Source organism: Schistocerca gregaria, chromosome 5 (genome assembly GCF_023897955.1).
Source record: "Schistocerca gregaria isolate iqSchGreg1 chromosome 5, iqSchGreg1.2, whole genome shotgun sequence".
Taxonomy (NCBI): domain Eukaryota; kingdom Metazoa; phylum Arthropoda; class Insecta; order Orthoptera; family Acrididae; genus Schistocerca; species Schistocerca gregaria.
In genome coordinates this window covers 460625040-460652035 of record NC_064924.1, presented here as the reverse complement: position 1 = coordinate 460652035, position 26996 = coordinate 460625040, and the positions used below count along the sequence as shown (strand labels likewise).

General features: G+C 43.1%; 1 protein-coding gene across 1 annotated transcript in view; it reads right to left on the bottom strand.

Moving 5' to 3' along the window:
- LOC126273383 (glutamate receptor 1-like) overlaps positions 1–26996 on the bottom strand; it is a 161336-nt gene that overhangs the window by 11853 nt on the left and 122487 nt on the right. The window contains exon 5 of the mRNA XM_049976936.1: positions 6148–6374. Within this exon, the coding sequence (XP_049832893.1) occupies positions 6148–6374 (227 nt within the window). The remainder of the gene's footprint in view (positions 1–6147; positions 6375–26996) is intronic.

Here is a 26996-nt window from a genome sequence, read left to right as displayed (position 1 = left end):
TTTGCGCAGCGAACGATAATTCCACAATACTGAACTTCGTAAGAATCTCCTCACTTCTCCTTCCTTTGGACCTATCACATAATGTTTCAAATTTTGTAGCAGGTCGGCCTGAGGATTTAGTCACACTTGTATCAATCGGAATATATACTATTATATTTAACAAGCTTTTGTTCTTCTTGAAAAAATAATCTTGTCGCCGAGTTTCTTCCTTATATTTGCTTCTTAACTTTGTCAACAAAATCGAAATGGTAGGCCTCATATCATCGGAAATTGTTATCATTTGACAAATACTCTTTCGTTATTAGAAAACTATCTTTCCTCGAAAATCCGATTCTGGAAAACGCTGCAAACAGAATTTTTTTTAAAAAAAATCTGTGTTACACTATCTGTTATTTTTCTAATTATTTTATTCTTTACAACGCTTCTATGCTTCTATTATAATTTAAATTGTACAAATGCAACTCATAGTTAATTAATTCTATTGTCATTTTTGAAGATGTCTCAACAATGACATTTTACAAGTGTCGTTTAAAACTTGGCTCAAAGCCAGAGTAGCGACTAGTAGCAGGATTTGAAGCTTAATTTACAAAGGTAATAATATATACTTGCTGACACAGCGCAAAACAAAGCGGAATGTCGTGGATTTCATAACTTATCTCTATTTTTAAGCGCATTTCAAAATTATCTCGTCCATTTTCCTGTAGTACGTTAATTGAAAAATAAACATACATAATTGATGATTTAATAGTGATATAAATGTTTTTTCATTAGTACATACCTCCTGGAATACCTTCTATATTAGAAATACACTCCTGGAAATGGAAAAAAAAAAAAACACATTGACACCGGTGTGTCAGACCCACCATACTTGCTCCGGACACTGCGAGAGGGCTGTACAAGCAATGATCACACGCACGGCACAGCGGGCACACCAGGAACCGCGGTGTTGGCCGTCGAATGGCGCTAGCTGCGCAGCATTTGTGCACCGCCGCCGTCAGTGTCAGCCATTTTGCCGTGGCATACGGAGCTCCATCGCAGTCTTTAACACTGGTAGCATGCCGCGACAGCGTGGACGTGAACCGTTATGTGCAGTTGACGGACTTTGAGCGAGGGCGTATAGTGGGCATGCGGGAGGCCGGGTGGACGTACCGCCGAATTGCTCAACACGTGGGGCGTGAGGCCTCCACAGTACATCGATGTTGTCGCCAGTGGTCGGCGGAAGGTGCACGTGCCCGTCGACCTGGGACCGAACCGCAGCGACGCACGGATGCACGCCAAGACCGTAGGATCCTACTCAGTGCCGTAGGGGACCGCACCGCCGCTTCCCAGCAAATTAGGGACACTGTTGCTCCTGGGGTATCGGCGAGGACCATTCGCAACCGTCTCCATGAAGCTGGGCTACGGTCCCGCACACCGTTAGGCCGTCTTCCGCTCACGCCCCAACATCGTGCAGCCCGCCTCCAGTGGTGTCGCGACAGGCGTGAATGGAGGGACGAATGGAGACGTGTCGTCTTCAGCGATGAGAGTCGCTTCTGCCTTGGTGCCAATGATGGTCGTATGCGTGTTTGGCGCCGTGCAGGTGAGCGCCACAATCAGGACTGCATACGACCGAGGCACACAGGGCCAACACCCGGCATCATGGTGTGGGGAGCGATCTCCTACACTGGCCGTACACCTCTGGTGATCGTCGAGGGGACACTGAATAGTGCACGATACATCCAAACCGTCATCGACCCCATCGTTCTACCATTCCTAGACCGGCAAGGGAACTTGCTGTTCCAACAGGGCAATGCACGTCCGCATGTATCCCGTGCCACCCAACGTGCTCTAGAAGGTGTAAGTCAACTACCCTGGCCAGCAAGATCTCCGGATCTGTCCCCCATTGAGCATGTTTGGGACTGGATGAAGCGTCGTCTCACGCGGTCTGCACGTCCAGCACGAACGCTGGTCCAACTGAGGCGCCAGGTGGAAATGGCATGGCAAGCCGTTCCACAGGACTACATCCAGCATCTCTACGATCGTCTCCATGGGAGAATAGCAGCCTGCATTGCTGCGAAAGGTGGATATACACTGTACTAGTGCCGACATTGTGCATGCTCTGTTGCCTGTGTCTATGTGCCTGTGGTTCTGTCAGTGTGATCGTGTGATGTATCTGACCCCAGGAATGTGTCAATAAAGTTTCCCCTTCCTGGGACAATGAATTCACGGTGTTCTTATTTCAATTTCCAGGAGTGTATTAGCTTCACTTGCACGAAACACAAATAACTATCCTCAACAACAAGACTGTTTTTGTAGCCTGCATGCAGGCTAAAAATGAACTGCCGCATTTGACTAGAGATATAGCCGAAAAATGAACATGTGGTCGTCTGCACAGCCGGCAGTCAGTTGTCCCAGCATTGCTGCAGCCTGCCCGATAGTCCAAACTTCCTATCTGTAAACTTTTTTATCCTTTTTGGCTACCTTTTAAAGATTCTGGCCCACTATGTGGCGCCTAGGTTGCCGTCTAGTGACCATTCCTTACTGTCATAAACTCTGTGTTGTTGGTTGGTGACTAAGTAGGTGCAAGACCTCGACACAACAGCGGCGACTTCAGTTTAATTATCGCCTTTGACTAAGAGTGTCGTTTCTGTTCGTCTTATTGTGTATTTCTTTCAGGAACGTTCTGTAGTGTACTGTAACAGTTCTTTCTACAAATGGTCCAACTTCCATCAAACTATGTTATTTGGCAGTGACATGTCATGTGAAAGTTATTTTCTCCAATGTATAGAAAAAATCCAGTTGGCATCATGTTGAATGTATGAATATGTATGCATGAGTTATATAAAATGTTTAGATTTTGTAATAACTGTATAGTAAATGCATTTTTAGAGTTTTGCAACGACAGATGGAAGACAGATTTGGGGGCAGCGAACATGTTGGCCTAGGACAGTTGGCTGTACAGACATGTCGAAGTGCGGATGTGCAGTGTACCACTTGCAATCAAAAGTGTTTGGAGATATTCACGTGACAAGTCCATGACTTTGTAAAATAGCTGCACAAGTTCTTGGACATAGAAACATTTTCCACAGTCAACAAAAGTCTGTTGTTCCACTTACAGTAGGCATAAAGTATAAGACAAACATATTTATTTACTGAACTGTACCACTTTGTATTAAGGACAGTTTTATTTCGCCAACCAAATCCTGTTTGCATTTTTGTAAGTTATCTAGGAGTTAGAAGAACGGTAATGATGCAATTCCCGAGAAGCCAATGTTAATTATTGAGTTTTCAAATTGGTCACACATTTTGTTAATCCCTTTTACGCGAATTGCATGTAATGAGAGAGAGGGAAGTGAGGTTGTAGGGACAATCTATCACACTTCTGAATACATTCTTTTGCTGGAACTTGAATGAAAATATGTGGTGTGAAAAAAGAATAGTGCCATGACAGCAAAGAAGCTATAAAAACAACTGCAATTAATACAATTTTGGTTTAGCATTTTCTCCTCAAGTATGCGTACGTAGTGCAAGTGTGTTTCCCCAAATGGACACACAGTTCCTGCCATAGGCTTTTTTGTTTTGTTAAGTGATCTATATTGACATTGTTGCTACAGTGACATATGGCAGACCACAAGAAGAAAGCAAATCAATATGAGGATGAAGTTACGTTTCAACAGACAGAATGGGCATGGACGAAACAAATCTATCGATACCTTTTTCAACCACAGTTTATGGTACCCACTGCCACATATTGTATTCATTCACGGTGAACAACCTACAGTTTTGTATGGATGGATGTGAGTTGCAGAAAAATATTTGTAATCTTCAGAAATTGTTTTTAACTTTTTTATTGTCAAACAGCTAAAATATTCAGAAAAGTATCCAAGTGCAAAACGTTTCATCATTCTCACAACATAGACAAACTCCAGAATCTAGATTTCACGACCTTACTAAATAAAAACTATTAGCTCAGTAAAAACTACTTGATGTAAAGTTGCTGGAAACATATTAGTAATCTGCAATTCACCTAAGCGTCATTGTAATTCGTGTTTCTTATGCTGTCATTTTGTTTTGTTTATTTGTTTACGATGTGCTCCTTTACATTATTTGTAATATTACCTGTATGTACTGAATGTGTGAGTGGAGTGTAGTGCAATGTTTGTGTTCTGTGATGGTAGTGATAGAAGGGTGAGGGTGAAACCCATTGCCGACACATAACCTACTCCTCGCAAATAGAACCAAGGAGACACCAAGGTTAACATCCCCATCTGACAGACAGATCTCCATCAATAGCGTCACATGCTTTCACTTCATGAGACACTGCGGAGAGGTTTGGTATTTAAAACAGGACATTGGTGCAAAGTTGGGTGGTCAGAAAGTTTACACCGGCACCTGAAGCCCTTGACGGCCAAATGCGGGCAGTGAAATTTTTTACCACTGCCAGAATTCGAAATAGGTTGCCCTCGAATCAATCGTCACCGCACAAACGTTTGCTACGACCTCGGCCACAGAGGCAGGTGTGTTATTGTTATTGTATTTACTTTACGTAACTGCACATTTTCATGTTAGTGGATTTGTAAAATCATTATCTTGTGGAAAGCTTTGAGTTATGTCATAGTTTAATTCACCACTCAACTGATTACATTAGCAGAGTTTCATTACAATTTGTCAAAAAACAAGTATTTAACAATGCTATAAAATATGTTAATTGTTGGTGTATATTTGTACCATGGCGTTTGTGCCCATGGGGGCAGTGTGGAATGGTTTGAGTTCAGTGTCTGTTGAAGCTCAGTCTTAATCCGTCGGCACACGGACCGTGCATCCAGACGTTGAGCCTGGAGCGTGCCGAGTTTGTGACGTCATAGCGTGGAACAGCACGTTCGGGAGTCTTTCCGAGCGTGCAGAGCAGTATCTGGTATGTCAGATATTCTGAGCATGCGACTGAGCGTTGACCAATGAGATGGCACAACGCCACCTACGTCACACGCATGCCTGATATAAGAGTTCTTTGTTGGGGTGGTGGTTCACGTCTAAGTATTTTCAATTTTTTTCCTAACATTCGCGTTTTTATTAGGTTCTGATACTTTATTATTAGTTTAATACAAGTATATGCTATAATATTTGATGTTATGTAAATATAAGTTCACCTTCTTTTGAGGGGTGACTTCGTTCGATTGGCTTAATCTACAGGACAGCTTTCGCAACTTGTATAAAGATATTTTGCTCCTTTTATTCTTTTACGCTTCGTAATTCACATGTTTCAAAGATTCTGCTACTGGGTAGGAACAGTGATCAAGTAAGACTGACTTTTGGGGTTTTATTAAAATGTAGGAATGATTAAATAATGTTTATCTTATGCGGAGAAGTATTCCAAATTTGTTCCGCACTGTTTGTAATGGAACTTTTATAAGCCTGTGTCCTTATTGATTGGACATGGTACTTTCCTTTTCGTGGACGATGGAGAAAATGTGCGTTTTAATAGGGCTAGCATGGGAATTTCAAAATGGCTCTGAGCACTATGGGACTTAACATCTGAGGTCATCAGTCCCCTAGACTTAGAACTACTTAAACCTAACCAGCCTAAGGACATCACACACATCCATGCCCGAGGCGATCGCAGCGGTCGCGTGGTTCCAGACTGAAGCGCCTAGAACCGCTCGGCCACTTCGGCCCGGCCGGCTAACATGGGAATTTTACCCGTTGAGTAATCAGTGTGATATACGAACTAGAAACATCCCTTAACTGCGTGCCTTCTGATCGCTTATACCATGTTGGGGCCCACCTACTGTATGCACAAGTCGCATCGTGTCTGAGTGTTCAGCAGGACGCTGAATTTGGCACACTCAACGTTAACGGTCGACAGCACGTTCCGTGTGTCGACGGCTTTATACATACCTATAAAATAGTATAAGAATATTTTTTACTTAAAAATTAGTGCATCGAGCCCGATTTAATAAGTAGGTAGACACCTTGCAGCAGCTTTAATCATCTAAGGAAATCAGCAAGAAGATTGAGTTACATCTACACACACACATACACAAGACATCACCCAGTAACTTACATCTATTATTCGTAGTCGCGTTTTAAAGTTAACTCATAGACACAAACCTACTTCTCGTTGTGTAGCCTGCTCGGCAAAAGAAAGAAATAAAACTGTGGATTACTAACGCTTAAGGTGTTCATTGGAGAAGAATCTGCGATTGTAATGAGAGTGTACGAGCCATCACGCAGCAGTCCTGACATGTTTTGGAATGGCAGCCGCGGCCGCCCCGACGCCGTGATAGCTGTGATAACGCCGCAGTAGGCTGTGTACAGCAGCAGCGCAGATAAAGATGCCACCGCCAGCGACGCCCGCACGCAGTCACGTGATGTCGTATCCTGTCCGGTGCCGACACCTGTACACAACAGCAGCGCGCGAGGGCGCTGTAAGACAGCGTAGCTACCACTGCTGGCGGTAGTAACACAAAACAGACACAGCACACCGTTACAGAGTTAAGCAAGCTCATTCGGCATTCACATGCCCATTCATTATCTGCATTATCCAGTCACCTCCACATTTGGAGATCGTTTGCTCTGTTTTCTGTATGTCTATGTATTTGCATGCTTCATGGAAGGCAGAAAACAGAGCAAACGCTCTCCAAATGTAGAGGTGACTGGATACAGTCGAGTACAGCACTGTACGCCTCCCAAGCAGTGCATTTGGGCTAGGTGTTGGCAACTGTGATGCATTTACAAGCAATATTAGAACACAGAATGAGAGGCTATGTCATGACCGCATGGACAGATCTGACATAAAATCGAGAGCATTGCGGACGAGGGAATAGGTATAAATTGACCGAATATACACAACTGGCCATTAAAATTGCTACACCACGAAGATGACGTGCTACAGACGCGAAATTTAACCGATAGGAAGAAGATGCTGTGATATGCAAATGATTAGCTTGTCAGAGCATTCACACAAGGTTGGCGCTGGTGGCAACACTTACAACGTGCTGACATGACGAAAATTTCCAACTGATTTCTCTTATACAAACAGCAGTTGACCGGCGTTGCCTGGTGAAACGTTGTTGTGATGCCTCGTGTAAGGAGGAGAAATGCGTACCATCACGTTTCCGATTTTGATAAAGGTCGGATTGTAGCCTATCGCAATTGCGGTTTATCGTATCGCGACATTGCTGCTCACGCTGGTCGAGATCCAATGACTGTTAGCAGAATATGGAACCGGTGGGCTCAGGAGGGTAATACGGAACGCCATGCTGGGTTCCAGTGGCCTCATATCACTAGCTGTTGAGATGACAGGCATCTTATCCTCATGGCTGTAACGGATCGTGCACCCACGTCTCGATCCCTGAGTCAATAGATGGGGACGTTTGCAAGGCAACAACCATCTGCACAAACAGTTCGACGACGTTTGCAGCAGCATGGACTATCAGCTCGGAGACTATGGCTGTGATTACCCTTGATGCTGCATCACAGACGGGGGTGCCTGCGATGGTGTACTCAACGACTAACCTGGGTGCACGAATGGCGAAACGTCATTTTTTCGCATGAATCCAGGTTCTGTTTACAACATCACGATGGTAGCATCCGTGTTGGGCGACATCGCGGTGAACGCCCATTGGAAGCGTGTATTCGTCATCGCCATACTGGCGTATCACCCGGCGTGGTGGTATGGGGTGCTATTGGTTACAGGTCTCGGTCACCTCTTGTTCGCATTGACGGCACTTTGAACAGTCGACGTTACATTTCAGATGTGTTACGACCCGTGGCTCTACCCTTCATTCGATCCCTGCGAAACCCTACATTTCAGCAGAATAATGAACGAACCCATGTTGCCGGTCCTGTACGGGCCTCTCTGCATACAGAAAATGTTCGACTGCTGCCCTGGCCAGCACATTCTCCAGATCTCTCACCAATTGAAAACGTCTGGTCAATGGTGGCCGAGCAACTGGCTCATCACAACACGCCAGTCACTACTCTTGATGAACTGTGGTATCGTGTTGAAGCTTCATGCGCAACTGTACCTGTACACGCCATCCAAGCTCTGTTTCACTCATTGCCCAGGCGTACCAAGGCCGTTATTATGGCCAGAGATGGTTGTTCTGGGTACTGATTTCTTAGGATCTATGCACCCAAATTGCGTGAAAATGTAATCACATGTCAGTTCTAGTATAATATATTTGTCCAATGAATACCCATTTGTTATCTGCATTTCTTCTTGCTGTAGCAATTTTAATGGCCAGTAGTGTACATCGAAATGCGGGGCAATTGAGGAAGTAATTCTGTATCTCTGGTTCTCGCCAAACAATTTGTACATGAGAACAAGTATGCAGCAGCAAGAGGAATCCGAGAAAACACCGACATCGAAACGAAGGGAATCAGGGAGGCAGTCAATTTTCCTCCGCCGAGGCAGCGTTATACAGTATGTCTTGAGGTACCAGTGATACACACGAGTTGACTACTGTATTTGATGCTTTTCAGGAAGACAGAGAACCATCCACCTCTAAACTTACTTGCGTCTGTGTTAAAAGATAACAGAGAGTGGACGGGGTGATCGATTGATATGGAGATGTAATGAGATACGATTTGATGATTGACTGACGATGCTTTCTAGAGAAGGAGAAGTTGCTGCTGGTCAATTTTTCTACAGTTCTGTCAGCATGCATCAATCGCGTGATATAGCCTGCGTTCTAATCATATACAGCCACGTGTTTTGTGTGTGGTTTAAAGCATTATCTACTTGCGTCCGTTAACGGTAAACCTAGCGGTCATCAGAGGACTTCCATCTCATGTGTGATGAAACGTGACACATTCTTCTAAACGAATTTTGATTTATGCGATGTACTCCACCGTCTCTGTCGCATCTTGGGTGTAAAATCTAGACTTCAGCATCAAACTAAGTTAGCGATAGGTGTTGTGAGGCACTGCATCCTGTTCTCTATCGGATGAAGTTATTTCAGCTTTTATAGTTCATAATTTTTCTCTGGTGGATGGAATAGAATAACGATGACAAACTGTTGGGGTGATAGACGTGAATTGACCCTGAGGGACGTGGATCTGTTGTACTTGCTTGTAGTTTGGAGAAGCACCACATTGCAGTAGCAAAATCCACGTCCTTACCCCAGCTCCCATACTGTCTTTTATACTACCTCGTGTTGCAGGATCAGGCTTCGTTTCCGTCAAATGATCCAAACACAGTTCTGTCTCAGTAACTCAGCTTCGACTGTTCCTACACGGGTTGCCGAAGGTGGTGTATGTAACTTTCTCTGACTTCTACTCAGTTCCGATTTACATCGGAACAACGACATGTGCAAAGCTGTAGGAACGGTAGTGCAGAGTCTGAGGGGTAGTTGCAATGTACACAGGGGCTACCTAAAACCACATTGCAATTTTACTGTAGCAGATAGGTTCGAAAAAGGTGGCTCGTTTTCGAGATACGTGAGTGCCAGAAATAAGATATGGCATCGAGACAGAATGTGTTACAAATACTGGAGAAATATCTAGTGGCGGCAGCGTGAGGGTGTTGCACATATCTGTTTCATACCTCGCTACGCCGAATCACTTTCGAAATTGAATAATTTTATTACAAGGGTGTAATGTCGGCGACACGTAACTGCACTGCTGGTGTGATAATATACACGCCGGCGCTCACCGTCTATATTCAGTGTTATGGTAATTGTCTGGAAAACCCACGTCATTCGTAGGTAGCGCCATATGTGGATTTATAAAGCAGTATAGGTTTTAACATGGATACTTGTTTGTACCATGACGAAAAGCCACATGTCACTTAAAGTCCGTTAGAATCACTAGGGAGAAAGCAGCTTGTACTATTCAGGAACAGATTTCTGCAGCATCACCCGGCAATTAGCTCTTCACTGGACTGCAGGTAGAGGGAGTATTCACACCAGTAGCGGTGAACAAAGGTGCGCCCGGCCCACCTTGGAACATCTGCGATTTGTAAATAGGTCTTTGCTCCCATCCAGTCGCATCATCAATGGCGCCTAGGTGATCACGTATTTCGGGTGTTGGGTATGAAACGGATGCCTTCACCTCATGCGTGCGGGACCTGAGTAGATGCCTGTGTGTGGTTTGACAATTGTAGGGGTGTCGGTAGCCTGTTGTGGGGTCTAGTGGACAGCGGTCCGAGGGCGGTGTCTGCGCGTTCCTGTAGCATTATTTTGTGTGCTGGCCTGTAGGCTGTGCTATGCGCTATTTGAACAGTTTACGAGTGCTGAGCGTGTCTACACATCACTGTGCTGCAATATTTAGGAGCAGTTTGCAGGTATGTACCGAAATTATTTCAGTAAGTTAGGAGTTCCAGAATCAGATTCTCACTCTGCAGCGGAGTGTGCGCTGATATGAAACTTCCTGGCAGATTAAAACTGTGTGCCCGACCGAGACTCGAACTCGGGACCTTTGCCTTTCGCGGGCAAGTGCTCTACCATCTGAGCTACCGAAGCACGATTCACGCCCGGTACTCACAGCTTTACGTCTGCCAGTATCTCGTCTCCTACCTTCCAAACTTTACAGAAGCACTTCTGCTAATCTTGCAGAACTAGCACTCTTGAAAGAAAGGATACTGCGGAGACATGGTTTAGCCACAGCCTGGGGGATGTTTCCAGAATGAGATTCTCACTCTGCAGCGGAGTGTGCGCTGATATGAAACTTCCTGGCAGATTAAAACTGTCTCCGCAGTATCGCAGAGGAGCTTCTGTAAAGTTTGGAAGGTAGGAGACGAGATACTGGCAGAAGTAAAGCTGTGAGTACAGGGCGTGAGTCGTGCTTGGGTAGCTCAGATGGTAGAGCACTTGCCCGCGAAAGGCAAAGGTCCCGAGTTCGAACACGGTCTGACACACAGTTTTAATCTGGCAGGAAGTTTCAAGTTAGGAGTTATTTGTGTGTCTGTAGAGCATTATTTAGGAGTAGTTTACAGATCTGTGGGCTGTGTGTTGTGACCCTAAGCATATCAGAGCGTGTGTTTTGTATCAGTGTGATAAATATACTCCATCCCTAAATAAATTGTTCCAAAATAAATAAAGTACACTCCTTCCTCAGTTTCTCCACCAGCCCAGCGCAGGCTGAGTCACAGGAGAGATGACAGCACCCTTTGGTAGTAGTACTGTATACTAGGCTAGGCCAGTTGGACTCTAGATCTCACGGCGGAGACACTATCTGCAAACTAAAGACTTTTGTCCAGCACAGGCAGAGTCCTTTTCCCGCCATTTCCCCCACCTCAGACTATCATGTTGGATTACATCACAGAATGGACGACATCGCTCTCTGGTGGTGGTACTGTGTATCAGACCTAGACCTCATGGCGAACACAGTTTCCCGCCATCTTGGATAACAGTACTCGCGTCATGATGGCGATCTTGGATTACTTCACAGATGGGATCACCCTCTGGTGGTGGTACTGTGTACTAGGTCAGCTGGGGTACAGACCCCACGGCGACCACACTGGATGGTGTTAGTGCCTCTAATTGTTTAAATAAAATAGTGCATGCAAAATAACAAAGACTTATATCTAGCACTGCTTGTGTTCTTTTCCCACAAATCCTTAGGTGGAGATGGAGGTGGGGTGACTTAGGCTAGTGGAGGTGAGCTATCTTTCCGACCATCTTCTTAGGTTGATACCTATTTCGCAGCCAAAATTCAAACTTGGCGCCAGTTCATAAGACGAGGTGGCGGTCGAATGACTTAGGTTAGTGGGGGTTGCCCAATTGAACAATTCCCTCCCCCCCCCCCCCATTTTCTTAGGTTAGTGGAGGTAACTGTGGTGTGATGCATTATCCTGTTGGAATTTGAACTTCGTGCCATTTTTCTGGTGGAAGGGAGGGGATGGGGGTTAGGTTAGTGGAGGTAGCCCAATTGAACTATTTCCCACCAAAATTCAAATTTCCCCCCAAAATTCACCATCTTGGATACATCTGGCAACAATGCAAAGTTGCTCAGAACACAGTTTGCCCCAATACTTCATGATCGCAACCTCTCTCTCTCTCTCTCTCTCTCTCTCTCTCTCTCTATATATATATATATATATATATATATATATATATATATATATATATATGGTCTCTGTAATTTGAAAGCTGGGAGCTAAGGTACAGAGCAACTGCAACTTCAGTAAGGATATTAACTTCGCCCTCTTTTCTCACCACTTGTTTCGTTCTTTTACGTTGTCTGAGTGTTACATTACCACTTTCCCGTAAGTGGTTGAAGAGGATGATAAATAACTGCCGAGATGGTTGACGTCTATTGGGATATCATGCCACATAGACCGTACTAGAACTGCATTATTCTTCCACTCTCCATACACCATGAGGATGTCAGCTTTTCTGCATTGGTAAATCCCAACGTCCACTCGCAACGTACTGCTTAGACTGTCACACACCAACTGTCTAGCGAGGTATAATGCACTGAAGGACCACAAAAGCACAACGTAAGCGAACGTAACAATCGTACCCAGCAGGTACGCAGGTTGAATGGCCCAAATGTCAGTGTGGAACCTTTTCTAAATAGGATATCTCTTGAACGAATCGCACTAGACTCCTGCGGCAAACATCACCAGCATCCTAATTTATCCCACCTTTAGTTTGTTAATGCCAATAGGTATTGTTCCATTTAAAAATGTATGTTTGCAGAAAAAATACGATTTCTAAGTATTATTACAATCTGTTGATTGGCTAACAATACTACTAATCAATTCTGTGAAAACTGCACATAAATAGAACTTTCCATTTACGCAATATTTGCGGTCCAAGTTTTAGGCAATTCACGCTTTATACAAATACAGGCAAAAATGGTCACAAGTTTGTAAAATGTAAACTTTCACGGCCGGAATTGTCACAATTAATAAAATATTACGGGCTCTTATGCTGTGGTCTAAGGGATTTCACTTCAAAACCCGACGTTTCGTCCCTATCCGCGGAGGACATTTTCAGGTGACATCGTAGCTTTGTTCAACGTCCGATTCACAGCCTGGTTCGCTGAATCGGACCTTCAACAAAGCTACGATTCCCCTTGAAAATTTGTCGGCAGATGGGGGCGAAACGTCGGGCGAGCAAGGGTGTGAATCGGACGTTCAACAAAGCTACGATCCCCCTTGAAAGTGTCCTCTGCAGATGGGGACGAAGCGTCGGGTTTTGAAGTGAAATCCCTCAGACCACGGCATAACAGCCCAGAATATTTTTTTAATTGTAGTCACAAGTTTGTCTGACCTATGGAAGACCATACCGGAGGCGCTACGAAAATGAACTGGCAAGCAAATGGTGTGCTTCCGGGTGTTCTGCCGAGATGTTGTTTTAATTTGTACAAACGCTGAGAGAATTTGCGTTTCATTGAATATCAGTACGTGTCCTGAGAAAATAGAAGAGGGAGTGTCGGGAATCTAACTTGGCTATAGATACCGGTGCGAGACCATCAACATGTTACAGTGTGGTTGGACTCCAGGCAGCGAGTATACCCAACGGCAGAACAGCTGGATCGGTCGTCAGAATATTGAGCACAAAATGAGAAGAAGAAGAAAATGGGAAGAAGAACTCGGCAGAACACCAACAAATGCATCATTAATCAACTGCTATGAGAAAGCCTGAGAGATCAGAGATCATGGAAATAGCAGATACACAAAAGACTGCTTATACAGTGCCTGACAAAATAATAATAATAATAAGACACCCAGGGGACGAGGTCGGATGTCAGCGTAACTGTGCACATGTACACACCGTTGATCGGTATAATGAGTTGCAGTTCGCTCTGACAGAACTTCCACCAGAGGGCATTAGTGTTGTTCGTGTTTTGTGTTGTTAACAGGTCTGGTAAGGTAAAGAAGGGACGTGAACAGTTTCAGATGTTGAGTGATCACTGAGGGAAAGAGACATGCTGCGTACTTGTGTGAGTCAGCATCCTCAGCACCTAATTGGACGGCAGGTCGAATCGTACAATATTCAGATTTGTGCGGCGTTCGGTTGTGACAGTGATCCGAGATTGGATCATGCGGCAATTTGAGGGCAGGCATTTGCGTCGCTAAAGTTCTGGTCGATCACGTCTTATCACAACAAGGGACGATTGCAATAGCGTCCACCAAGCACATTATAATCCCTTCACATCTTCGCCTGCCGTCCGAGAGCAAGTAATGGACTGCCTGCAACAGGAAGTGTTGATACGAAGCATCATACTTTATGACCCAGAAAAAGTGAAGTCAACAAAGAATGGATATGATTGGCTTTTCAGTGATCACTGCAGATGTGTGTTTGGAGGGTGTTTCAGGAACTGCAAATCGCTAGGGCAACCATGCACTGGGTCCTTTGAAAATGGTTGCCAATGTATCCATACCAATTGCACTTGTTGTACACATTGAAATCAGCATACTGTGATGAAAAACATATTTAACAGCCCAAAAGTGAATGTGTGATGGTGTTTGATAGTTGATCATATTGTGGGATGAAACTTCCTGGCAGATTAAAACTGTGTGCCCGACCGAGACTCGAACTCGGGACCTTTGCCTTTCGCGGGCAAGTGCTCTACCAACTGAGCTACCGAAGCACGACTCACGTCCGGTACTCACAGCTTTACTTCTGCCAGTATCCGTCTCCTACCTTCCAAACTTTACAGAAGCTCTTCTGCGAACCTTGCAGAACTAGCACTCCTGAAAGAAAGGATAATTGCGGAGACATGGCTTAGCCACAGCCTGGGGGATGTTTCCAGAATGAGATTTTCACTCTGCAGCGGAGTGTGCGCTGATATGAAACTTCCTGGCAGATTAAAACTGTGTGCCCGACCGAGACTCGAACTTGGGACCTTTGCCTTTCGCGGGCAAGTGCTCTACCAACTGAGCTACCGAAGCACGACTCACGTCCGGTACTCACAGCTTTACTTCTGCCAGTATCCGTCTCCTACCTTCCAAACTTTACAGAAGCTCTTCTGCGAACCTTGCAGAACTAGCACTCCTGAAAGAAAGGATAATTGCGGAGACATGGCTTAGCCACAGCTTGGGGGATGTTTCCAGAATGAGATTTTCACTCTGCAGCGGAGTGTGCGCTGATATGAAACTTCCTGGCAGATTAAAACTGTGTGCCCGACCGAGACTCGAACTCGGGACCTTTGCCTTTCGCGGGCAAGTGCTCTACCAACTGAGCTACCGAAGCACGACTCACGTCCGGTACTCACAGCTTTACTTCTGCCAGTATCAGCGCACACTCCGCTGCAGAGTGAAAATCTCATTCTGGAAACATCCCCCAGGCTGTGGCTAAGCCATGTCTCCGCAATTATCCTTTCTTTCAGGAGTGCTAGTTCTGCAAGGTTCGCAGAAGAGCTTCTGTAAAGTTTGGAAGGTAGGAGACGGATACTGGCAGAAGTAAAGCTGTGAGTACCGGACGTGAGTCGTGCTTCGGTAGCTCAGTTGGTAGAGCACTTGCCCGCGAAAGGCAAAGGTCCCGAGTTCGAGTCTCGGTCGGGCACACAGTTTTAATCTGCCAGGAAGTTTCATATCAGCGCACACTCCGCTGCAGAGTGAAAATCTCATTCTGGAAACATCCCCCAGGCTGTGGCTAAGCCATGTCTCCGCAATTATCCTTTCTTTCAGGAGTGCTAGTTCTGCAAGGTTCGCAGAAGAGCTTCTGTAAAGTTTGGAAGGTAGGAGACGGATACTGGCAGAAGTAAAGCTGTGAGTACCGGACGTGAGTCGTGCTTCGGTAGCTCAGTTGGTAGAGCACTTGCCCGCGAAAGGCAAAGGTCCCGAGTTCGAGTCTCGGTCGGGCACACAGTTTTAATCTGCCAGGAAGTTTCATATCAGCGCACACTCCGCTGCAGAGTGAAAATCTCATTCTGGAAACATCCCCCAGGCTGTGGCTAAGCCATGTCTCCGCAATTATCCTTTCTTTCAGGAGTGCTAGTTCTGCAAGGTTCGCAGAAGAGCTTCTGTAAAGTTTGGAAGGTAGGAGACGGATACTGGCAGAAGTAAAGCTGTGAGTACCGGACGTGAGTCGTGCTTCGGTAGCTCAGTTGGTAGAGCACTTGCCCGCGAAAGGCAAAGGTCCCGAGTTCGAGTCTCGGTCGGGCACACAGTTTTAATCTGCCAGGAAGTTTCATATCAGCGCACACTCCGCTGCAGAGTGAAAATCTCATTCTGGAAACATCCCCCAGGCTGTGGCTAAGCCATGTCTCCGCAATTATCCTTTCTTTCAGGAGTGCTAGTTCTGCAAGGTTCGCAGAAGAGCTTCTGTAAAGTTTGGAAGGTAGGAGACGGATACTGGCAGAAGTAAAGCTGTGAGTACCGGACGTGAGTCGTGCTTCGGTAGCTCAGTTGGTAGAGCACTTGCCCGCGAAAGGCAAAGGTCCCGAGTTCGAGTCTCGGTCGGGCACACAGTTTTAATCTGCCAGGAAGTTTCATATCAGCGCACACTCCGCTGCAGAGTGAAAATCTCATTCTGGAAACATCCCCCAGGCTGTGGCTAAGCCATGTCTCCGCAATTATCCTTTCTTTCAGGAGTGCTAGTTCTGCAAGGTTCGCAGAAGAGCTTCTGTAAAGTTTGGAAGGTAGGAGACGGATACTGGCAGAAGTAAAGCTGTGAGTACCGGACGTGAGTCGTGCTTCGGTAGCTCAGTTGGTAGAGCACTTGCCCGCGAAAGGCAAAGGTCCCGAGTTCGAGTCTCGGTCGGGCACACAGTTTTAATCTGCCAGGAAGTTTCATATCAGCGCACACTCCGCTGCAGAGTGAAAATCTCATTCTGGAAACATCCCCCAGGCTGTGGCTAAGCCATGTCTCCGCAATTATCCTTTCTTTCAGGAGTGCTAGTTCTGCAAGGTTCGCAGAAGAGCTTCTGTAAAGTTTGGAAGGTAGGAGACGGATACTGGCAGAAGTAAAGCTGTGAGTACCGGACGTGAGTCGTGCTTCGGTAGCTCAGTTGGTAGAGCACTTGCCCGCGAAAGGCAAAGGTCCCGAGTTCGAGTCTCGGTCGGGCACACAGTTTTAATCTGCCAGGAAGTTTCATATCAGCGCACACTCCGCTGCAGAGTGAAAATCTCATTCATATTGTGGGATCATTTTATTCTTAAGAAAAAATAGTTAATTCTAACAATTCCCTTGATATGCTGGAGCTGTGTGCACTGTCATAACTGGTTGACCACCAACACACATTTCTAACAAGGCAGTGCACTGCCACACTGGGCTCAGACTGTGTGAAATTTTCTAGACCGAGTGTTTCTAGATCATTGGACTGGCCAGGGTTGTCCATTCCCTGGCTTCCTAGATCACCTGTCATTACATTGATGGATTCATTTTATTTGGGGTACAGAGTCTACCAAATGCCTGTCAATTATTTAAAGAACCAAATCAATACTACCATAACTACAATTACTGCAGATATTTTGTGCCAAGTGTGGGTAGAGCTGGCTGCTGTGCATGCTACCAATGGAAAATTAATTGAATGGCATATACACTGTGAGATAGTGTGCCACATAAGTCAAACATGGTGACTAAAATTATTTGAGGACAATCATTTTGGCCATAACTTCATTTTTTAGTACAAGTGTAAATTCTGTGATATTAAAAAATTCACCTATAGCACCTATAGCACCTTTAACTTTCATCTTTAATAACTTCTAACTGAGGAACCTGAGGAAATTAAAAGTTAATATACTAGTTTCTGTTATGAATAAAAATAAGTCATCCAAATTTGAGCTTTGAAACCTGCATATTTTGGAAATTAGAAAAATCTTACAGAAAACGCAAATTTCTACAATTTTCGAGTCTAAATAAATACCATTATGTATAGATCACCTTCAGTGACCATCCAACTATGAAACAAAATCACCTTCCGTGCTTTTGTATTTATTTTGAGAATTTTACTTTTAGAAATTCACCTATAACTTTGTTAAAACCATAAATGTTTTGAATTTTTGTGAACAGTTATTTTATATGAGTAGGTGAGAGTGAATGAGTGTGCCTGAGTGAATGAAAGAGGGACATTCGCCATTCTTTGCAAGTGTATAAAATCTAGGTTGGAACTCGCAAGTGTTCAGACGATGTAACCGTGGGAACAGAGTCGCCAGTGGTTCCCCATCTTAGTGAATGTCGGATGTCCAAGAGTGTATGGTATTGTACAAGTAGCCAGAACGTTCGCGAGTATTTAAATAATTTCTGGAAATAAAGTAAAGTCTAGTTTTCCTTTCGGTTTGTTAAATTATACAGTAAATTTTGTGTAACAAGAAATCATGACGTAAATGATTCAGAAGTCATGATTGGTGCGTGCTAGATTTTGGCGCGAGGCGCACCCAAAGAGTTAATTCTGATTGGCTGTGTGATGTGTGAGCCAATGAGATGCGAGGACGGTTAGCAGACTAGGAGAGTGAGTCGCGAGTGGATGAGGGGTCGCGAAGGAACTGTGATCGAGAAGAGACATGCTTGATGTGTCCTCGCGAATAATGTGTAAAATGAAGTCATAAAACGGCTTCATCGGTTCGGTACTGTGCGATTTGAGACTGGAAGAGTCCAGTAACGCGTAGTGTGAGTTTGAGCGAGTTGTGACTTTTCGTTCCGCGAAAGACGCGAGTAACTTTAATAATTAAAAGCGTGGCGGTACTTCGTAAACTTTTACTAAGTGCTTATGGCGAGCATTAACGTTAAAAAACGAACTATTATTGAACATCGACTGCAAACGTGTATGTTAGAAAATCGTCTGTGTTGCAGTTAAGTAAATTCCGTAACTTTGAAAGCTAATTCTGGCGGGGTTTGAGTGTGGATAGAATTGTGAACTGAACTTTCTTCAAACGTAGATTAGCGGGCTGATGATCAGGCTTAAAGACAATAAAGAGCTTAAATAGAATTACCAACTTCGCGTTCTCGTTTGAGTAAACAATTACTACCATTCCAATAACTCAATTTATTTAGGAAGATTGCTCATAGATTGTATTTCAGCAAACATGTATCGCGGCCTCCGGTGAGCGGCTATTAAATTGCAGTTTCTTCAACACTGCTTTTCTGCAATTTTTCCAGTAGCTGCTATCAGGAGAGGCGAGTGCAGCAACTACCTAAGAAACGAGGTAGGTGGATTTTCTTTCAGGGAAAGGAAACTGCGCGATAAGAGCCTGACCCGTCGCAAGTGGTGCATCGGCCGGGAAATAAAAATAGTAAATTCCAGTGAATTTCAAAAAAAAGCAGTAGTGACAATTACCGGACAATACAGAAGTGCTCGCTATGTGTAGGAACTGTGTAGCGTACAAATTGATATCGCCACGTGAATAGGAAGGACAGTGAAAGTGTCCGTGAACTGTAATGTGTTGTACGGAACGGAAGAATTTTTCGGTGACTACGCGCCGATTGGAATAGCAGTCTACGACGGCGTCTGGCAGACGACGAGCTACGGAGACTACGCAGAGGCGACGACAGCAGTGGCAGTTGGCAGCGCTGATTCGAGCGGGGGCCCGGAAACTGGTACAGCATTGCAGTGTATGGTGAACGGACCCGCAGTTTCATCTAGCAGCAACGCAGCACGCCGAAGCACAAAGTTAAGTACAGTGCTTTTGAAAACTTTGTATGTTTGTGGAGTCAAACTGAGAAAAATGGCTGAGTTTCAACCAAGTGACAAAAAGGCGGAACTAAGTTGTGATAGTGGGATGGAGACAGGGGAAAATGACCCCATGAATTTTAGTTTAGACGTGTCTCAACCCAATTTCAGTAGTAGTTTGACTGATTCATCCTATGTTAATTATAGTTTGGAGTCAGATCCAAATATGTCAGTGCCCAGTGAGTTACAGTTACCCATGCCGGTAGTTAATGTTAATAGGGACATTGTATCAGCAAATGAGGGGGCGAAGGATAATGTCGCCAGTATGCTGATGAATCTATTAACTAAGATGAACGTGTTGGATTCCAATATGTCAAGTAAGATGGATTCCAGTATGTCAAAAATGGATTCCAGTATATCAAAATTGGAAACTAATATGTCACAAATGGAAACTAATATGTCAAGTAAAATGGATTCAAAAATGTCTAAATTAGGATCTGATTTAAGTAATGAGATGACTAAAATGGGCGCTGATTTAGATTCCAAAATATCCGATCTCAGAGACTGTTGGAAGCAAGATTTAGCAGTGCTCAGTAGTAAAGTAAATGTTGAAATACAGCAGGTTAAACTAGAATGTACAGAAAATATTGTTCAAGTGCAAAGTGAATTGACGACACGAATCGAACAGGTTACTGAGGATCAACAGCAATTTAAATCCCATGTTGATGCAGAATTAGATAAAGTATGTGAGCACATAAAAGTGGTAGAGAATTCCAATGAAATTAATCATGCCGCCTTAGAATGTAAAGTAAATGATACCAAAATTCGGTGTGAGAAACTTGGAGAGCAAGTTGTAAATAAGGTCAATAATTTAGAGACTCACATAAGCCATTTCAGTGAAAGTGTGAATGAGCAACTTTGTGGGCATGAATGCAGACTAACCAAAGTAGAACAGTGTGTTTCTAACCATAGTGGTAGTATAATTTCCAGTGGAATAATTGAATCTACCGAGGTTGCGTATGTTACCCACAGACAGTTTTTAAAATTTGACCCAAGTAAGAACATGCACCCCAGAGAATTTTGGAACGATTTTGAAGACGTTTTGCCGAAAGTATGGAGCGATAAACAAAAGATAGGCTTTATCACTTCAAATTTGATGGGAGAGGCCAGAGTATGGGGGAATTTAGCCTCTGAAAAATACGCGAAATTGTCAGAATTTAAATTAGCGTTCTTTGAGGAATACTGGGGAAAGAGAAAGCAGATGGATGTTCTTAATCGGTTCTGGTCGGGAGAGAAGTATGACCCCAAGAGAGAGGGCATCAAACGATTTGTTCAAAGGTGGGTAACAACTCTGTCCTACCTTAGTAATAAGTTAGAAACAGAACAGATCATATTAGGGGTAGAAAATAAGCTACCGTGGAACTGGAAAACTAAGATCATATCTGCGCCCCGAGATAACATTGACAAGTTCGTACAGTATTTAGAAAGGGTTGAATCCGTCCAAAAAGAAGAAGAAAACATGAGGAGGGAGCATCGCCCGCCTGCTAGGCAGAATGACAATCGCGCGGATGTAAACATTAATAGGATGGGTGTTCAGAGAGGCGGCGGATACCGTGGCAGTTCACGTGGTAGAGGAAGAACATATGTTAACAGGTTCAATGAACGCGAGCAGTATGACAGCGGCCGACAGATGTCAGGAGGTGAGGCGGTCAGCTGGAGGCATAGTGATGACGCACCGCGCTCGGAAAACCATTAATTGTCTACGAGTGTGCTGGCGATCGTAGGCAACAGCGTTTAAAGTTAAATCCGCTGGCAAAACCATTCATAAGAAAGCAGCCTGAACGACCACCTAACATAAATGTTGTTGCTACAAAATTTAGGGAGGATAACGTAAAACAGACAGAGATAGTAGCTTTAAGTCAAGTGGAGGTTAATGAACCAATTAACTGTAAGAATAATCATAAGAAGCCACTTATTGAAGAACTAAGTACTAGTTATAAGGGTAATAATCAGAAAGACATTATGCACAGTAAAACTAATGAAGAGCTGTCGGATAGGGGTGAGAACAGTAATAATGGCAGGGTTGTGACTGTGCTTGATAAGATAATTGATGTTGTAGATAGTTACGAAGAAGAGGATAGATTAGAGGAGGAGGTAGAGGTTAATGACGACGCCTTGGATAGGGTCGTAGAAAAGGAGGTTAATGAGAAAGAGGGGGAAACATTGGAAAAATGTTTTGACTTAGCAATAGTGGATAGGCTAATAGGAGCTGCCACTAGAATTGAGGGTGATAATAAGCATGAAATAAACCCTGTAAGTGTGAATGTGATTGCCACCCAAAAGACAGGCTTCGAAAGGAGAGAAATTGTGCAAGATTTATTGGAGGAAGCAGAACCCAAAATAAATAAAGAGTACTTAGGGCAACCGATAGTAGAGCTAAGAGTATTAAATGAACCAGTTAAATGTTTGATAGATACTGGATCGGAAGTCTGTGCAGTATCCCAGAACTTGGTAAATGAACTCCCTAACAGTAAACAGATTGTTAAGATGCCAGTAAGTGGCTTGAACATTGTAGTAGCAACCGGTAAGACTAAGAAGACAGTAAAACAGGAAGTGTTTCTACCCATAGCATTTAAGGAAGTAGAAATAAGACAGAACTTCTTAGTTATAAATGGACTGAGTGTAGACATATTGGTGGGGGCTGACTTTTTGAATAAATATGAAGGATGGGTGAATTTTTCTACCAATGATGTTATGGTAAAAATTAAGGGTAAACTAATTACTATACCTTTCATCGGTAAGCAGCTATGTGAGGATCCTGAGCAGAATGATTTTCCTATATGTATTTGTAAAACAGAGAAATTCTTGGAGGGCTATAATGAGTACGGTGGCAAAAAAGTAGAGGATCCGTCTGAGCTTGTGAGTGTCAGAAATAGGATCGAGGAGAAATTACTAGAGTTAATTGATATTGATGAAGCAAGGAAAAACGATTTAAGACAAATACTAGTCAAACATGCCGAGGTTTTCTCAGATCAACCAGGGCTAGTAAAGGATTATGAGTGTTTTTTGACAGTGCAGAAAGACGCTCATTTCTTCAAAAAACCATTTGCAATCCCAGAAGTACATAAGGAGGCAGTACGTGACTTAATTCAAAATATGTTAGAGTGGGGAATTATGGAAAGGGCTGTTAGTGTGTACAATAACCCGCTAGTCATAGTTCCTAAGAAGGATGGCTCAATTAGACTAGTGTTGGATGCTCGAGCATTAAACAAAATAGTACTACCTGAGAGTGACCGTCCGGAGAATATTGAAGAACTGCTACAAAAGTTTAAAGGTGCTAAGTTCTTTACATCCATGGATGTGACCTGTGGATATTGGAACCTACCGTTAGCAAAGGAATCAAGAAAGTACACGGCATTCTTATTCGAAGGTAGATGTTATCAGTATAAGGTGGTGCCGTTTGGTTTAAATATAAGTGTATGTGCCTTTGTAAGAGCTATGTCGCAGGTATTAGGGGACCATCTACTAAGAAGAATTACAGTGTATGTAGACGACGTTTTGATATCGACACCAACGTGGGAGGAACACTGTATGTTATTGGATGAAGTATTGAGGGCCATAAAATTGGGGGGTATGAAATTGAAGCTAGACAAAACTGAATTTGTGAAGAAAGAAATTAAATTCTTGGGGCACATAGTGAGTGGCGATGGTATCATGCCGGATCCAGAAAAGATTAGAGCAATAAGGGATTATGCTGCACCTACAACACGTAAAGCATTAAAGGGGATGTTTGGTTTGTTTGGGTTTTATAGAAAATTTGTGTCTGGACAATTATTCAATGCACCGTGCCTGCGAGAACTCTTAAAGAAAAATGTAGTTTATAAATGGACTTCTGAGTGTCAGAAGGCGTTTGAAGAATTGAAAGAAGCTCTTATTAATAGTAAGATTTTGAACCATCCCGATTTTTCGAAACCATTTTGTCTGGGATCTGATGCTTGTGGTTACGGGTTAGGAGTTGAACTATTTCAGTTGGAAAAAGAAGGAGAAGAGGAAGTCCACAAGACCATAGCCTTTGCGAGCAGGTCATTGCAACAATCCGAGAAAAATTATAGTATATCTGAACTTGAAGCATTAGCTGTTATTTTCGGCCTGCAAAAATTTGAAAAGTACCTTTTAGGACATGAAATTTGGATCTACACAGACCATAGTGCCCATACATATTTAGACTCATGTCAGCTAAAACATGCTAGATTAAGAAGGTGGTCCCTGTATTTACAGCAATTTAATTATAAGATGATATACATTAAGGGTTCCGAGAACATCGTGGCGGACGCCTTATTAAGAAGTGTGAAAGATACAGGACAAGAAGGGAAATCTTTAAGAAATACCGATAATAATGAAGTAATGTTGGCCATCATGCAGCTCCAGGACGATGGCTTAATTAAGCGCATTTGTAAGAACCTACGGAGGGAACAGAACCAGGATGACAACATTAAATTAGTAAAGAGTAGATTAGGTCATCGAGACTACCCAAAATTACTGGTCTACTATAAAGTGCATAAAGATGTCTTATTTAGGCGCAGGAAAGACAGTGAGGAGAATTGGAAAATATGTTTTCCGGAGCAACATGTAGATGCACTTATAGACTACGTACATTGTAAGTATGGGCATTATGGCGCTCGTAAATGTATAGCTAAGTTAAGTGAAGTGGTAATTTTTGATAATATGTGGAGAAGGGTGCAACAGCGATTAGAATCCTGTGATCGTTGCCAGAAAGTTAGGGCCAACAATAGAACTATCCAAGGACAGATGTATTCAGTAGAACCACAAAATCGGCTGGATTTAGTAGCTGTAGATTTATTTGGTCCACTACCAGTGTCTAGAGGGGGATGTGAATATGTGTTTGTGATGGTGGATGGGTTTACTAAGTACGTAAAATTTTACCCAATTAAGAAAGCCAACTCTAAAGTATTAGTGAATAAGTTGGAGAAGGACTATTTTGGGAAGATAGGAGTGCCAAAGGCAATATTGTCAGACAATGGGCCCCAGTTTATCTCTAAGAAATTTAGTGAATGTTTACAACAGAGAGGTATCGATCACATAAAAATCTACGCGTACTTTCCTCAAGGGAACATGTGTGAGCGAATTATGAAGGAGTTAAACAGATTGTGTAGAACATATTGTCATAAAAAACACTTCGCTTGGGCCAATTATATTGAATACTTCGAAGAAGTAATAAACCATCTGAAGCATGAAGCCACAGGATATGCACCAGTAGAGCTAATGTGTGACATTAGGCCGAATAATATTTTATTCGACCTGGTCGAGTTTCCAAATCTCACAGACATAGCCATCGAAGAGAAGGAGAGACTGGCACGTATTAATATAAGAAAGAAGGCCCTGGAAAGAAAGAGAAGGCATGACGCAAGAGCTGATCCCACTAGTTTTCAGGTAGGGGATCTAGTGCTAGTGAAAACTAGGGAAAGATCTAAGAAACTTACGTCAGAAACAAAGAAGTTTACCGATGAGTACGTGGGCCCATTTAGAATCGTAGAGAAGCCTCACCCAAATGCTTATAGACTGGAGTTTGTGAAATCACATAAGGTGTTAGGGCTTAGGAACATTGTGGATTTGAAAAGATATGTTCAAAAGAGAGACGTGGCCAGGAGTGAGTAGATACCTCAGAGAGCTTTGCACTCTTTGCAGAGCTAAGTGCGTGACGAGCACTAGGTCTCGAGTCGTTTGACAATATTTCTTCCACTTTCTTTTCCGTATTGTCAACCTACCTCTTCTTTCATTCAGAACTAAAATTCTATCGTCTTTCCTTCTTCTCTATCGTAGTTTTTAAGTGATAAAGTGTTTAAGTAATGAGTAGGAAAGAACCTCAGTGCAGTATAGGTTAAGCGTAAGGAATGAGTGTAAGAGAAAATCAAAAAGGATTAAGATACCTCAGATAAGTAATAAGTCTCAGTAAAGTAAATGTTTGGCCTAAGGTGTGAGTAATGCCCTTAGAAAGGTAAAATAACTAAGAAATGTAAGAGCCTCAGAAAATATGGTGACGAACATTGAAGCTGTTTGTTAAGTAACAGAACGATATGTTAAGACGTAGCATTAAGCTAATGTTTAGGAAAGGAAATGGAGCAGTACAGCAAAACTGTCTGTTCAATGAAGTCAGAGCCTCAGGAGGTGATTTAGTGGTAAAATGAGTAAAGGTACAGTGCAACAAGGTTGACTGTCAAAGGGGTAAAGGAAGTTAAGTTAAAGGGACAGTGCAGCAGGACTGACTGTCAAATGAAGAGAAATATGTGAGAAAAGGAGAAAGAATGAGCATAGTGTTTGGCTAGCTCGATATTAGGAAAAAGTGAGGCTACGAAGGTGAGTAAATAAAAAGCTTAATGTTGGTAACCAGAGGTGGCGTTTGTTGGTAAACAGAGGAGATGTTTGTAAACAAAAGGAAGTGAGGCTACGAATGTAAACAGAGCTGAGGCGACGTTGGTAACTCAGGAGGTGGATGTATGTTAGAAAGTATGGGTAACGAGGTTTCGCAGATTAGTAGGAAACGCTTTAACAAATACTAACCTGAGTGTGTGAAGTATGAGTATGAGAGTTGTAAATTAAACCCGAATGTGACTAGAGAAAACCTGATGTTGACAAGAAATTGAAGTAACTCCAGATATGTGAGATGAGGAAAGTACCCATGACATCGATTCCATTTTTGACCAGAGACACACAAAGCTCCCCAAGTTTGTCGTAGAGATTAGTATAAGGATTGTAGTGTTGATAAATGAATAAGTAAATATGTATTTTTCAGTGTTTAATTTATGATACAGGACTACAGGAGATTGCCTGGAGACAGAATTGTAATATTGATAATTTTGTGTATATTTTATATTGTTGTGTATTGTACAGGAACTGGAGAGTCACCAGTGCTGGCGGAGATTTATTATGTATTTGTGAACTATTTGTAGGAATTGTTTTTCTTAGTATTTCTTATGTAACCATAACTTGTTTGATTATGAGATGAAGAAGTAATTAAAGAGTAAATGTGCCACTTCGGTACTGCATTTGGAAAGTCAATTCACTTTTCACTTAAAAAAAAAAAAAAAAAAAAAAAAAAAATTTGAAAATTGTACATACTGTAAAGTAAATTTTATCAAAAATATGAGACTTTAGAGTCAAGCAGATAGCGCCATTTATCGCTGCTGTAGGTTAAGACGTAGCAGTTAGAAAGGGAACTGAGGCCAGCTGATGTTTCAGGTGCGCCGAAGTAAACAGAGGTGGTAGCACGAGACTTGAAAGGGACCTCCCAAGCAGGACCCGGTCGAACTACGAGTGCTATCAAAATCTTAAGTGTAAGTGGTAAAAAAGTGACGCTCACCATAGCGATAGTAGTGTTAGTGTGCGTGTGACGTACATCAAGATAGTATTTAGGTTTGTTTTCTCTTTCAGGAATTTGTAAATAGAATTTTGTAATCTGAAAAATTTTTTTTTGAATGATGATAAAAGTGCAT